Source organism: Pseudonaja textilis, chromosome 6 (assembly GCF_049901715.1).
Source record: "Pseudonaja textilis isolate UNSWEBS1 chromosome 6, rPseTex1.2, whole genome shotgun sequence".
Lineage (NCBI taxonomy): Eukaryota > Metazoa > Chordata > Lepidosauria > Squamata > Elapidae > Pseudonaja > Pseudonaja textilis.
In genome coordinates, this window is record NC_141995.1 from 10934789 (window position 1) to 10950039 (window position 15251).

A 15251-nucleotide genomic window follows, 5' to 3' on the forward strand; every position below is an offset into this window, starting at 1 on the left:
TAATTTTTTCCAAATTTTGTTCTATTGTACTTTACTAATTTATTTGATTCTTTTTGTTAGCTTTTTTATTTTTTTGTTTTAAAAGTGGTTTTACATTGTGTAAGCTGTCTCAAGTTGCCATGGCCGAATAGGCGGCAATATAAATTAATTAAATGAATAAATAAAAAAAATAAAGCAAAAGACAAATAATTTTTTTTATTAAATCTGATCAAATAATGCCCAGAGTCACCCCAATCAGTGAGACGGGTGGTATACAAATTTAATAAATTAAAATATTCAAGATAAATTTATACCAGAATTTAACTCCCTTTCCTCTGTAGTCCACCCCTCCTATGTACATTTTGTACCCGAATCTGGAAATGTTTGCCCCATAATTCCTTTGTAGTAAGAAAGAGAAGCAATTAATCTTGATTATAAGAATTAATATGACTTTTTCCCCCTTGGACAAAAGAAAAAAAAGTAAATAATTCCAAACATTGTTGCACTGAAAAAAAAAGATTTCCTAAGAAAAGATTGATCTTTTGCTCTAATAGAAAAATAAGTATGCTAAAATATGCTGAAATGGGGCAGGAATGCTTGAAATAATAAGTATGATCAATATATTGATTTCTTAGCAACAAAACCTGTCAATAATTCCAAATGGAATGACAGCATAATTCAAAACCAAGCAAGAGAGCATTTCTGCACTTTATTACATATTCATAAAACTAGCAAACTTTCTATATTTAGCACACGGTAAGATGATTGCATGTCTTCCCATGTAATCAGTCCAAGATCCAAACTTCTAGAGATAACATTCTCAAAGATCCATCTCATCCTGGGAACCCTTTTTTTGAACTATTATCATCTGGCAGACAGTACAGAATAATAAAAACAAGGACAAATAGGTTGAAAAACAAGTTCTATCCCAGGGCAGTAGCTCTTTTGAATTCTTCTGTATAGTGCAGTGTTGGTGTGGTGTCGGGGGTTTTCGGTTCAATGTGTGGAGGGTGAAGGATGTGTTTATTGTCATGGTCATGATGTGCACTGAAGATGGTCTTTGATTTCATTGTACGAGGTGCAATGACAATAAAGTAAACTAAAATGAAACTAAACTAAATAAGTTGATAAACTTTTATATTCTTTCTACTTGGCTAAAGAACAGTCCTTTTTATGGCTGCCATTCAAAGCACCTGTGCTTAGAAGAACGTTTATTTAAACCATAAAATAAATCAAGAGCTTAAAAATCCCACTCCCTTTTACACTGAACGATGTTCTAAATTAAGTGTTTCTCAACCTTGGCGACTTTAAGATGGTTGAACTTCAGTTTCCAGAATCCAGAGTCGAAGTCCACCCAAGTAACTAAAGTTGACAAAAACACTGCATTTAGAGCAACTTTCCTCAAAATAACACGATACAGGATGTGTTATAGTTTGGATGACAACTCCCAGAATTCCCAGCCAGCAGAGCCGTTGGTTGCCTTAGTTGGGAATTCTAGAATTCATCATCCCACTATATCTGGACAGCATCACTTCTAGCGCTGGTTCCCCTAATCTGGGTACCCTCCAAAGGGAGGGACCAACTCCCAAACTCCCCCCACCAGGTGTCCTCTGCAGCAAAAGATGCACCGTAAATATCTGGAAAACAGAGAGCTGTTTGGGGGCTTTCCGTGTCTTTTATGGAAGGGGAGAAACTGAAGTTTGGCAGCAACAGAGAATCCAGATTGATTTGGAGCTTTTGATGTGTTTGTCATTGAACAGGGCAGGGGTTGAGTTTAAAGCGGGTGGGGGAAAACGTGGGATCTCAGATTCAGGTTTTGGGGTTTTCCCCAGATGTGCCAGGATGACTTCTCTAATAAATTCTTACCTTGATGGATTTTGTCTCAGAGTTCTGAATTGTTTTGGGTGTTTCCTTGGAATACTGACACTAATATCCCCCCAATGCTTATAGGTAACATTGTTTGGAAAAATTTAAGGAAACCAGGAATGGAAAATCCAATGGAAAACTGGGAAATTAAAATCCATCAAATGTCACTTTATATTTCCCATTCATCTGTTACTCCCCGGGTAAATATTACGACATGAAAAAAGCCATTAAGATATATATATATATATATTTAGATATAAACCTGCAATGACTGGTGATACTTGAGTTGTCTGTCCTGAAACTGCTTTGCTATTGATTGGTTTGGTGATGATGAGTTTCGCTATCACGGGAGCTGAAGTTGGTGTCCTGGTTTTCTTAGCAATCTAAAAAAACAATGAAAAATCCAATGAAATCCAATCATTGCAAATCACTGACCAATCAGAAGTAAGGGAGAATCACCCCTGGCCCAACTCCACCAAAACACACACACGCACACACACACCCCAAAAAGTAAAAGAATATCACATTCAATACAACAAATATTGTTATAAGTTGAGGACTACCTGTACTGGGAAAGGATCCAGCAAGTGAGGAATGGCTGTAGCCTAAATCAGGAATGTCCAACCCACAGCCCATGAGCTGCATGCGGCCCTGAACAGCTAGTGCTAAGACCCCACAAGATGTTATTTATATACATTGTGCATATTATATGTTTTACATGCAGCCCAAGACATTCCTTTTCACTTAATGCAGCCCAGACAAGCCAAAAGATTGGCCAAACATGGCCTAAATCAGTGATGGCTAACCTTTTCGGCACCAAGTGCCCAAAGTTCACACATTCATGCGCATCCCCAAAATGCAACGCGTGTGTGCCCCGTGCATGCACCTCCCCCTTGCAGGCGTGCGCAACCCCCGTGCATGCGTCCCACCCCGTGCATGCACGTGCAGCCCCTTGTGCGTATGCCCTGCCCCCCATGCATGCGTGGCAGAGTCCCGAAGACCAGCGCTGAGGTGAGGGTAACTGCTCGCATGCCGAGAGAGAGGGCTCTGAGTGCCACCTCTGGCATGCATGCCATAGGTTCACTATCATGGCCTAAATAGTCCTAGTTCTTTGCAGAGTTTAAGAAAGGGAGAATTCTTGGCCCAAGGCAATTATAATTTTAATGCAGATTGCATAATACAGGTAAGTATGCAACAGTTGCCAAGCATCTGAATTTTGATCACATAATCATGGGGATGCTACAAAGGTAGGGAGTGTGGAAAAGGGCCACAAGTCACTTTTTTCCCAGTGCCGTTGTAACTTTAAATGGCCACTAAAAGAATTGTTGTAAGTTGAGGACTACCTGTATATGCAGATGGGGGTGGGTGAGGTGGATTAGGAGTGTAATAGAGGTATGGGAGGCAAAATAAATGACTCAGTTAATAGATTCATACATTGGCTCACTACATGTATATCCTTTTATTATGAATAAGAATCTTCCCAAACTGGATTAAAAGCAAAAAAGCTGAAAGTACACACTGGGTAAAGAAAATGTGAAAAAGAATGAAAACTCTATATACAAGCACATAAACATAAGCAAAAATTTAAACCTCAGTTTAGCAGTGATTTGTGGGGGTAATTATAAGCGCGAGAACTGTAAGTCTTCATGCCTGTCTGAAGAATATTCCTTTGGTTTTGGCCTATTGTGAAAAGCAAAAACAAAAGTTAATTGTAAATATAGATTAATCATTTTTTTTCTTTTTCATAATAGGCCAGAAACAAAGGAGTATTCTTCAGACATGGACATGAAGACTTACAGTTCTTGAGCTTATACTTACCCTCACGAATCACTGCTAAACTGAGGTTTAAATTTTTGCATATGTTTATATGCTTGCCTATACATAGTTGCCATTCCTTTCCACATTTTTCTTCACAGTGTGTACTTTTGTTCTTCACTAGACCTGAACAAGACCAGTCTTAAGGCTGGTCTCCAAACTGCCAATTTTCACGTCTACTAATCATCTGATTGATCGGTTAACTCTAGAGAATTGATCAACTCAGTAAGTCTCTGGATAGCATGCAACATTAAAAACAACAGAAACCAAAATAAGGAAAGACTGGGATATGTCCCAGAGGAAACATTCAAAATAATCCCGAAAGAGGCTGACCCCCTCAACAAAATCAAGTCCTGGGGAAAAGTCAAGTTTCCAAAAGTTTGGTAATTTGGAGCAAACACTTTCTGATACGTGCTGCTACAACCTCATCTTGACGGACAAGTTAGTTTATTATTTAAAATTACTCATAATCTCCACTGTCTTTTAACATCCTTGGTTTAGAACTTGCTTTTTTAGACATTTATTGAGTTGGTTTTTTTTTAATCTGGCCAGCTGTCCTCCGGACCAATGGCTGCCGCCAAAGGGAATTCCCAATGGTACATCAATTTTATTGCAAAGGGAATAATTGATAAAAAACCCTTCTTACCTGCACTGCTTTTAATTGCTGGGACTGCAGTACGGATGACTGGTTTGCCGTATTTACCAGCTGGCACCCTGGAGCCAAGGTAGAGACACCAATGACGGGTTTCACCTCTGACCTTCCGCCAATTGTGACCACCTTGAACTGCTGGGCTGGAACTTTGGAGTCGCTTGCTTGTAATTGCGATGTGGTCTTCTGAGACTGTGACAGCTGGTTGTGGGGTAGCGCTAAGACAATGGGTTGTCCGGGCTTGCCCAGAGTTGTTACTATGAGTTTTTGACCTTCCTGCTTTATGGCCTGTTTACCAATTTTCAAGTCCGTTGCTTTGTTAAGAATAATTTGATTGGCTGGTAGAGAGACGGGAGTCTGGGTGCCTAGTTTTTGGAGGCCGCTTTGAAAAGAAGGTTGTGCAGTCACACTGGCATCAGATTTTACAATGGCAGAATTGCCGGTAATGGGGCTAACACAATTGCTGGGCAATGTGACAGATTCCGTAGTGACCGATGGTGTGCCAGTAGTAGCATGATCATCAGCGGAGCTCACATTTGTTATTCCCTCCAGTTCTGTTTCCATAGGAATATGGTCACCCACAATTACAGCTTCGATGTTTTCATCTTCCTCCAATGTTATACCTGTGTCCATGATCTCTTCGGGGAGCAAGCTATTCACTTCTGCTGACACAACCTCCATTTTGCAGGCGTTGATGGTAGTAGATTCAACAGAAGCCACTGCAGTGATATTTTTTTTAAAAAATGTCCAATTTTCACGTTCCACCAAACTATATAACTTGAAACATCAGATGTGTCATAGCTGGACAGCTATATAATTGTGGAAGTGATATATTAGCAACTGTGGATAAATATATCATTAGCATCCCTTCCCCCATACATACAAATCTATTAGCTAATAAGAATAGTTACTAATTATATTGAAAGGATTATTACACCTCAGAAACCAGGAGCTTGGGCTGCAAATCAGAGTACTCCCAGTTCTAATCACTTATTAGTCATAAATATACTGAATAATCAGCAACAAGATCTTTTTCAGCTTCAGCCATTCTGGGGAAGCCTTCCTCCCTTCCAGGATAATGCTTTAAGGCTGAAAAAAATTCCCAATGGCAGAAGCATGACTTATATTTTTGACTGGAAGACACTTTGTTTTTCTATTACATAGGGAGAGGATGGTTAACCCATTACTCACCAAAATATAAACTATAGCCAAATGGGATTTCATTTGTTTTAAAATAACCTCCTTTGTTGACAACGTAAGCTTTCATTAAACCAAAACACTGGGCTGGCAGGATTTTTGTTGGAAATGACAGTACAGAGGGACAAGTTATCCCACCCTTCTTCAACAGCGAACTCTCTGAAAGTGACCCCTGTGTACAACAATATTTATAGATTTATTCAAAACCTCCCAGTGGCACCATTGCTGCATGAAGAGACTTGGGTTGGGGCAAGAAGGGGGCCCCGTGGCTAGCCCCGTGGCTAGCCAAAGCAGCACTATAACTCCATTTCTATAAAACAAAATACGTATTACAGTATTATTGTTATCCAGCTTTACAGAAGCAAAGTATTGAAAAGAATGTTGGGTATTCATATTTAAACTCAATATTATGATGAAAGTAGGGAGGGTGCAAAATGCTTGACATGTTGTCATTATGTCTAGATAGGACATTGGTGCCATGCAGCGGTGACAAGAGATTTTGTGAAATAGAAGTATTTCTAATTACCTGAATTTCTTTTAAATTCCTGTTGCTTCACATCAGGGCACCTCCAAAAACATCATCGTGCAGCACCATGTGCTGCAGCTGCAAAAGATAACAATGTTTGTTATTTTCAGATCCATCCTAAATTGAGAAAATGCTATACTGTCAGGATATTTTCCTTCACTTTTGATTTTTTTTTTGTCAAGGTCAATTATAGATACAAAGTGCCTGAAGGCAGAAGGGGAACAAAAGGCTTCAGATGAATCTGGCAAGATTGAGGGGCTTTAGGTTGTAGGGTCTTTTGGATTTGGAGATTTGGATCTTTGGGGCTCTCAGTGGGGCTGCATTGCCCTAAGCAAAGTGCAATCTGAGGTCCTTCTGGACTCACAATTCCCGCTCAAAGAGCAGGTTCCAGGCATGGCTAGGAAGGCCGTTATGCAGCTTTGTATTGTCACCAAGTGTGCCCATTTCCCAATGGACTACTATAATGCGCTCTGCATGGGGCTACCCCTTCAAGAGAATCCAGAAACTTCAGCTGATGCCAAATGTGGAGGCCCTGGCCGTTATGTCTGTGGAAATTCTCAATCACCCAGGTCATGGTTGTCCCAAAGGTACTTTTTCCAAAAGGCAAAGTGGATTTCTTGGGTTTTTCTTTGAAAACATTTCGCTTCTCCTCCACAAAGCTTTTTCAGTTAGAAGCTAGAAGCAGTTTCAGTTAGAACTGAAGAAGCTCTTGAACAAGAAACAAAACATTTCAGAAAAAAAGAAAGAAAAGAAACCTGAGAAAGTCCAGGGGCCTTTTGGGAAAAGCATTTTTGAGACACTGACAGTGATGTGTGCCCTAGGACTGCACATGCTATACCTCTGATCCAGAGCTGAACTGGTTGCCAATTTCCTTCTGGGTCCAATTGAATGCTGGTTATAATCTTTAAAGCCTACATGACATGGGGCCACCTTCTGGAAACCCCTCCCATTTTTCAAAACCCGACTTCAGGATCTGAGTGGGAAATGGAAAAATTACTACAAAAGAACAGGTTGGTATTCTAATAGTTGGCTATGGTGGGTTCAAATGGATATTTGTTTTTAAAGAGTGCTTATTTTTAGCTCTGATTTTTGTAGAGAGTGTATTCTTATGTATGAGAATACACAGTAAGAATTTTTGACTTAGAGGAAATACAACAATATTGTATAATTGAGATGTGTGGGTATGTGTTGTACACATGAAAACAGCCAGTTGTATGTCTATTCACTTTAACATCCATCAATAAGGACGTTATTTTTTCTACAACTAGATTTCATCAGAAAATGTATTTTATATAGAAGCCTCTCTGTTCAGGCAACATTATCCCAGATATCAACACTACATGAAAAGTTGCATTTAGTTCCTCAAAGTTAATTATAAATAGCAAACAGACTATTTATATAAAATTCCCATGCATAATTAAAGGCTTATCTACAAAGTATTCTCATACATTAATGAAATACTAATAGTTTGGGTCACTGATTAAAAAGGTTCTTTATGACTGTATTATTTTATGACTAATAATTAAAACAGGCTACAGGATTGGTGGTTTAGTCATTCATAAAACAATGTGCTTGACTTCAGCATTTTTTTTTAACATTTTAACTATAAGCTCACCAACTATTTCATGTTTAATAAGTGGTTTACATTTATGCGGACCTTATTTAACTTTGTTATAATAAATATTTTGATTTCAGATTTATAGGCCATGAAATCCAAGATTATAGGCAGGTTTTATTAAAATTTTCACTTGTCATTACTGGATGAGAATTATTTGTAATTAATACTATCACTAGGCTTATATCAACTGCTCTTAGGTAAAATTTGAATTTACTGATAAATCCTTCTTTGGACTACTCAAATGTGCAACATTTTTTCAACATAAGCTTGCAATGCTAGTGTAAGTAAACTGACTGAACTTAGAATTTCTTGGAAAAAAATCCGTTAAGTAAAAAAATTGGATTCTCCAATTCTACATCTAATATTTATAGCGCTCCTGAACATTTTTTGAAGAAGAAATATGCATGTTTTAGAGGAAATAGATAGAAGTTGCTCTACTTTATGCTCCCTTCTCAAAATTAATACTTTCCAGAGATAACCCACGCTAGCCTTTTGTAGTGAACATAATAAAGCCAGTCTTTGCCTAAAAGACAAAGTTGATCATAAGCTTCCATGGATTCTAATTTCCACGTTTTGAATATTATGATACTGGCATAAAACTCATGCCTGGATAAGGACAGAAGAAAGGAGAAACAAGAGGGCAAAAAGCATAATTATCTAAAGATAGCAACCATTTACAAAACATATTTTCACTGGTGAACTAATTGATATATTTCATTAAGGAGTTTTGGAACCCTTTGTTTCTGTTTAATCCATGATCGGAACTAAGTCACTGCATGAACTGTATCTCACATATTTGGCAATGAAATTGCCTTTTAAAAAAGAATTGGGACTTAGGAGTAGATTCCTAATGATAGAAAGTCTTGGAAATGTAGAGTGTTCATTAGCCCAATGTTACATATACTGTATCTTACTGTTACTTGAGAATCTAATCTAATTGTGATAAATTTTGAGATTTTAGGCATAGCAAGGTATAGTAGAGGTAAAAACCAGATTGTATAGTTTTTGAAAATGTAAAAATATTTAACTTAAGAATGTAACATATATCAAAAACAGGAAAGTAATCTGCAGTGTTGGTTTCCATTTTATAGCATACAATATAAAATTTATATAATTATCTAAACATACAGTTCTCCTATACTTCTGCCAATATTTTTAAAAGCAAAAAAGATAAATACTCCATCAAATACTGTAAGTAACTGGAATTCAAAATAAGCACAATTCTTTTCTACGCTAGTTGAAATACCTTACATTGCATAATAAATAATTTGCAATGCCTTATATTTGTGTTTTATGTATTATTTTAGAATGAGGTCTTTTAAATACAACTGTAGAAGAGGGAGATAGAAAAGAATCTCTTGTTTACATTATCAGGTATGTTTTATTATTATCTCTATATATAAAAGCAAAATACCACTCATGCATCATCACAAAATCTCCAGAACCGTAAAGCCTCCAAACTTAAAATTTGGCACCTATGTCCCTCCTGGCTTCTAGGTGCTCACTAAGAAAGGATTTTTCAAAATGACCATCAGAGCATTAGAATTTCGTATATTATAAACATGCTCTGATGCTAAGGAGTTCTACACCCACTCCCCTCCTATCCAGAACAGTTGAGCTAAGCCATGCCCAGTCTCCTTGCTCACATAGCAAATACTGTTTCAGTTTCCAAACAGTCCTCAACTCTCTCTCACACTGACAGGACGCTAGCCAGATGAATACGGATGGATGCTGGTAGGCAGAGACAGAATTTTCCCCCCCTTATTTTCCTCCCCCAAAACTAAGCCCGACCACAAAGTTTCATAGCAAAGCACGGGTATTGAGCTAGTTTCTAATGTATCATTTGAATACATCATTTCTAATTGTTTTGGGGTATAAAATCAACCCTATAATATTTAATCAGATTTATTTATTTAAATCAGATATTTAATAAGATCTATAAAATAGAGCTACTACAAAGTTTAAAGCGGTGGAAGAGCTACAGATTTATAGAAAAATGGTTCTACCCTGAAATAAATTAAACAACAAAGATTAATTTGCTGCACTTTAGGACTGAGCTGTTAAATAAAAATGTTTTTTTCCCAGAGGCATTATGTGGAATAATTATCACTCATCTACAGCATTTTTGCCAGGAATAGGACCTGTCCTAAATCACCCTTGGCATCCACAGCCTCCTATTAAAAAGAGGAGAAAACCCTAATTTTTTTTTCCTAATAACTTTTATTTTACTACTTTCATTTATTGATTGCTATGCTGAGCTTTCTTCACTTTTCAAAAGTTAATGAATCTAATTAATCTCTTAGCACATGTGAAAGCTTCCATCTCTGTTTGGCTGTTCATATTTAAAATGTTATTTTAAATATGAAGATCTTGAAAATGTTATTTTAAATATGAACAGCTAAACACAGGTGGAAGCTTTCACAAGTGCTAATTAAAAGAGATGGCTTTTGAAACACACCCATTAAGGTGGGAAAGAGCAGCTCTGAAATTAGTTTTTCAGACCCTTTTGTATCCCACAAGCACTTTTAAGTACTCGTATTCTTCCCTACCCTGTACAGCAAAGGATGAAGAATACTTCCCGGGCAACTCAGAATAACCAGCAAGCCCCAGGCTGGATTCCTCCAGAAAAATGCCACCATCACCACCTCCCCAGCCCCGCCAGCCCTAATCCTCCCAGTAAACTGTGGCACAGCTGGACACCTCTCGATCGGCCCCCGGGAAGAAAATTAGGCCTCGGGAGCTCCCAACGCCTTTCTCAGCGGCACAAGCAGGGCGCTTCGGGGGACGCCACACCTGCATCCAAAGCAAGGCCCCGCTCGATCGGCTCCAGCCAGGGCTGCCCGGACCTCGATGCGCCCTTTGCTCACCCTCTCCGGGAGGCAGCCGCGAGTCCTTCCAGGCTGGTCGGTGCCAGCTCCCGGGTGGGCGGGCGGGGTCTGACCGGCTGGGGGGCAGAGCCAGCTGGAGGGCCTCTGGCAGCCAGCGGGCAGAGCCTCTTCGGGCTGGTGAGCTGCCGCTTCTGGAATGTCAAGGGCCGGGATAGGATTTCGAAAGATCCGCCATTTTCACTTCGTCATCACCCTGGCAGCCCCAGCTCCGCAACAACCCCGGCCTCCTCCCGCCGGGCTCGCCTCCGCCCCGGAGCCCGCCCAGGGAAGCCCTCCCACCGCCAGGAAAGGAGGACCGGGGAAGATGCCCTGCCGGACCTGCCTTGACGGCCGGCGGAGCAGAGCGGAGGACCTGCGCCCCGAGACCAAGGCGCAAGCGGAGGGCAAGGAAGGGGGGGGACTCGGCCCGGCATCGCCGCCACCGGGTGGATCGGCCGCCTCCCAGTCCCCGCGCGGCACCTTAACAGGCTGCCGTGGTTTGCACCATTGAAAAAGTGGCGGATTTTCTATGAGCAGAAGCGTTTCATCTCGGATGGACGGGGGAATCCTCGCTCAGGGTCCAGTTGCTCGCCTTAAAAATGGGACGGAAAGTGTTTGTTAACCCTGCGAGCAGAGGAAGGGGGGGTGGGGGACATCGGATGGTTGATGTTAACAGAAACCGGCCTGGAAGATCTTGAAAATGTAGTGCAGAAATGCAAGAGCAAAAATACAGTACAGGTGCTGCAGTTAGAGAAAACAACAACTGTGTGCCAAAGGTGTTTTTTTTTTTTTTTCAGGAGGCAACTAGACTTTCTGGTTTTTCTTTGAAGACTTTTTGCTTCTCATCCAGGAAGCTTCTTTGGCTCTGATTGAATTGTTCCCCACCAATCCAGTCAGAACTGAAGAAGCTTCTTGGATGAGAAGCAAAATGTCTTCAAAGAAAAACCAGAAAGTCCAGTTGTCTCCTGGAAAAAAAAGCACCTTTGGGACAACCACGACCTGGATAACTGAGAATCTCTATAGACAACTGTGTAGAGTATCTCAGAAAATATTTACTTGGGTCACCTGCAAAATTCTCAAGAACGATACAAATCAGCAGAGCAAACTAAGGCAAAACAGGAAACAAAGAATTACAGGGCTTGAGTGAACTAACATAATACATATTTACTCAGAAGTAAAGCTGAAGAGGTAAAATTGCGGAAGGAATTTGAGCCTTGGGTTTCTTTGAATGACAGGCACTGCTTCTAAAAGCAGTTGGCACACCTCTTAATAGTCAAATGAATATGGCACTGTAGAATGACAAATGTTAAACACATGAATGTATTCAAGTTATTTTGTAGATAAGCACAAGAATAAATAATATGTAATTCCCAGTTGTTGCCAATTTACAACAATTCAACATCTGGGCAAATTTAGGTTTCTCTATTCTAGGTTCTCATCAGCACAATCAGCACAAATAATCATTGGCTGCAACAATCATATGACCAAAAACTTCAAGGAAAAATTTGTATATGCCAAGATTGCTATATACTGTATTTTCAGCTGTTATCAGATCAGTAGTCTGAATACCACCGCCTACACTTAAAATAGGATAAAAGCCTGATTCCTTTTCCTACATTGGCACTAATCCAGAGGGAACAAAATAGATCCCATCAGAAGAGAATATATGTATATATTCTGGGTTGAACTGGGGAGTTCTTGGTGCTCTCTGATCTTGGTTGTTTGCTTGCTAATGTTACTTGCTCATTCTATAGTTTGGTAATAAAGTCTGCAAGCAAAAAGTTAAGCTCAGACAGCACCAAGGACACAAAAAAACCCGCAATCCATTTAATTTATATTTAAAACTATTATATTATAGAACAGAAGCTCACAATGTATGGCCCAATGTTGTATGCAACCCATGAAAAATTTGGGTCCTCCAGAGCCATATGCTATTACTATTGGCTCTAAGTACTCTGTAGATTTACTTCAACTTCCCAACATAATTTTCACTGTCAATGTAGCAATAAAGCAACTTATCAGTCAACATATTGATTTTCAAATATATTTTATATAGTCTTCCATTCACCCACAGTGAGTGTGCATGCTTTATACAGTATAAACCTATTTGTTCTTGGATTATCTATTGTTTTCTGAAGAATGGTTCATCATAGTTTCAGAAGATACTAATTCTATGGAACTGAAATGTACTTGCCAAAAGTAGGAGAAAAGACATCTATTTATGATAAGGACAAATTGAGACTCGTTTAATAGCAAATTATATATATATACATACATACATACATACACACACACACACATACACACACACAAAACAGACTTGTTTTTTGAATCCTGATTAGATAATAAAAATAAGACAAAACATGAAGTATAGTAATGGAAGCAAGAATTGTCTGCAAAGCCAGCCAAGTATAGAAAAAACTAATAAATGTTGGGGGTGTCCATTAGAGTTGCTTGTATTCTTCTTTCTTATCTAGCAAGTCTTTATCCAGGATGTGGGTTTTATTGTTTTATCCACATATAAAATACAAAGAAAAATAAAAATGGGAAATTGGGGAAGGGAAAAAGAGAGCTGGGAAGAAAATGTAAGGTACAAAGGAAAAAAGAAAAAAAAAGGTGTTGACTTCTAAGTCCTTTTAGCACAGTAGAAGATAAAAATACTCCAGCCTCAACTTCTTGTTTTTACACATTAGTATACAACTAGCCATTCCTATAATGACAAATCCATCTACTTGACGAAACCAAAATCAAAGTTGCATTTTTTTCATTACAAGTACAAAATGAAAAACATACTTAAATATATTCTCCTCTTTGAATAAAATAATCAGTTTAACAATTTCTTCTTTATAGTCCTTTCTGTAGAAATTATATGCATTTCTATTTGCACCTATTCATCTTATCTAGCAAGTCTTTTATTTCCTTTTTCACACCTTTTTTGCACCTGGCATAAGGTGGCTGATTCTACCCACCCCAAAAGGAAAGTGACAGGGCAGGTATGCATGCAAACAAAATTTATTTTAAACGTTTTCTTCCCTTCTTCCTCTTTCACAAAAAAAGCAAAGACTTTTCCAACCAAGTTATCATTTTCACAGCCAAGGACATGTTAAGGGTTTATTTTGGGAAGCTAGGTAAATATTCTCTTTGGTTTCTCATTTCAAAGCACTGACAAAGTACTTGGGAATGATGTCCCCGAAGCAACAAAATCCAGAAGTGATATCCAAACATACTTAAACATATTCTCCTCTTTGAATAAAATAATCAATACAACCATTTCTGCTTTCTCTTCCTTAGCTGTGGAGATAATATGTACATCTATCTGCACCTAATCATCTTATCTAGCAAGTCTTTGATTTCCTTTTTCATTCCTTTTCTGCACCTGGTATAAAGGTGGCTGACACCCCCTCCCTCCCCCCAAAAAGAAAATGACAGGGCAGGTATCACTACCATATACATGCAGACAAAATGTACTTTAAACTTTTTCTTCCCTTCTTCCTCTTTCACACACACAAAGACTTTCCCAACTAAGTTATTATCATTTTCACAGCCCTGGACATATGTTTGGAGTTTGTTTTGGGAAGCTAGGTAAATTAAATTACATCATACTTAAGTGGTTAGTAGAGGGGTGCATAAGTGCATAACTAATGTGCCTATCGTCCCTGTCATTATATTTTTATTCTCTTTTATTCTTCTTCTCATTTTCGTTTGACAAATTCTAATAATTAAAATAAATCACTGGAGGCTTAAGAAGAGACTGGACCGACACTTGTTCTCCTGCTTGAGCAGGGGGCTGGACTAGAAGATCAGGAGGCAGTGAGTTCGATCCTAGGTAGAGGTCCTAGGTATATATTCTGTTCGTTTTCTTCCTTTTACAGCAGTGGCAAAAGTATTTGAAGAGCCCACCCACCCACCCACCCACCCAAAAAAAAAAAATGCACCACCGAGGGTCAAATTTCGCCCGTCCATCCATTAGATCAGGGGTGTCCAACCTTGACAACTTTAAGCCCGGAGGACTTCCAACTCCCACTCCAGGCTTAAAGTTGCCAAGGTTGGAGAGCCCTGCATTAGATCGTCGCTAAAAGGGCGAACGCGAAAACCTTCCCGCCCTCTTCCAGTTCCCTCTCCTTCTCCCCACCCACCATCACCACGGAGCGAAGGCCGCCTCTCGCCCTTCACCTGAAGCGGAGACGGAACCGCCTTGGTGTCGGGTCTCAGCACACCGCCTGCGGTTCCAACCACAGCGCTTCCCAACCCGGGTCCGTCTGGCAGTCCCCGCCCTGAGGAGGAGGCGGCGGTCACAGGAGGCTCGGCCAGGCAGTCTCCTTCGTCGTCAGTTTCCACCCCCACACACCCACCCACGCCCCGTTGGGCAAGGCGGGCCGGTCCTGTCAGGGCGTTCGCCGCTCGCCGTTAAGCCCACCGCCACCGCCACCACCCCACCGCCAACTCACCTGCCGGGGCCCCTCGCTGGCTCCTTCCCCCGTTCGCTCTTCCCCGTCTGTTTTCCGCCGGCGCGTGCCTGGCCCGGGGCTCGCTCCCGCGCGGGGCCGCCCGGCCACCCCACAGCAGCCCGAGCCCGATGTCAGGGCTCCGCGTCGGTTCAAAATCACGCGCCTCGCGCCATTCCGACGCCGCCGCATCCCATAATAAGCCGGCTACGGCGCCTTGACAACCGACGTCGCGCCACCCCTACGGAGCCTCATCCACCTCCCCTAGCCACCCCCCCCTCGTCTCCGC

General features: G+C 40.4%; 1 protein-coding gene across 16 annotated transcripts in view; it reads right to left on the reverse strand.

Annotated features, from left to right (window-relative positions):
• The window catches only part of LIN54 (lin-54 DREAM MuvB core complex component), a 32067-nt gene extending 16843 nt beyond the window's left edge, over window positions 1-15224 (reverse strand). For 2 of the 16 annotated variants that reach the window (XM_087935838.1, XM_026718903.2), the window contains exons 1-4: window positions 14691-14794; window positions 6033-6110; window positions 4307-5118; window positions 2108-2228 (exon numbers count right to left, since the gene is read on the reverse strand). In XM_087935838.1, coding sequence (XP_087791964.1) covers window positions 2108-2228; window positions 4307-4990 — 805 coding nt within the window. In that variant the 5' untranslated portion in view covers window positions 4991-5118; window positions 6033-6110; window positions 14691-14794. Of the gene's footprint in view, window positions 1-2107; window positions 2229-4306; window positions 5119-6032; window positions 6111-6870; window positions 7006-10350; window positions 10792-14690; window positions 14795-14965 lie in introns of those variants that run through there. The other 14 variants (XM_087935840.1, XM_026718902.2, XM_087935839.1 and 11 more) reach the window with 10 other exon arrangements.
• Window positions 15225-15251: the final 27 nt, after the last annotated feature.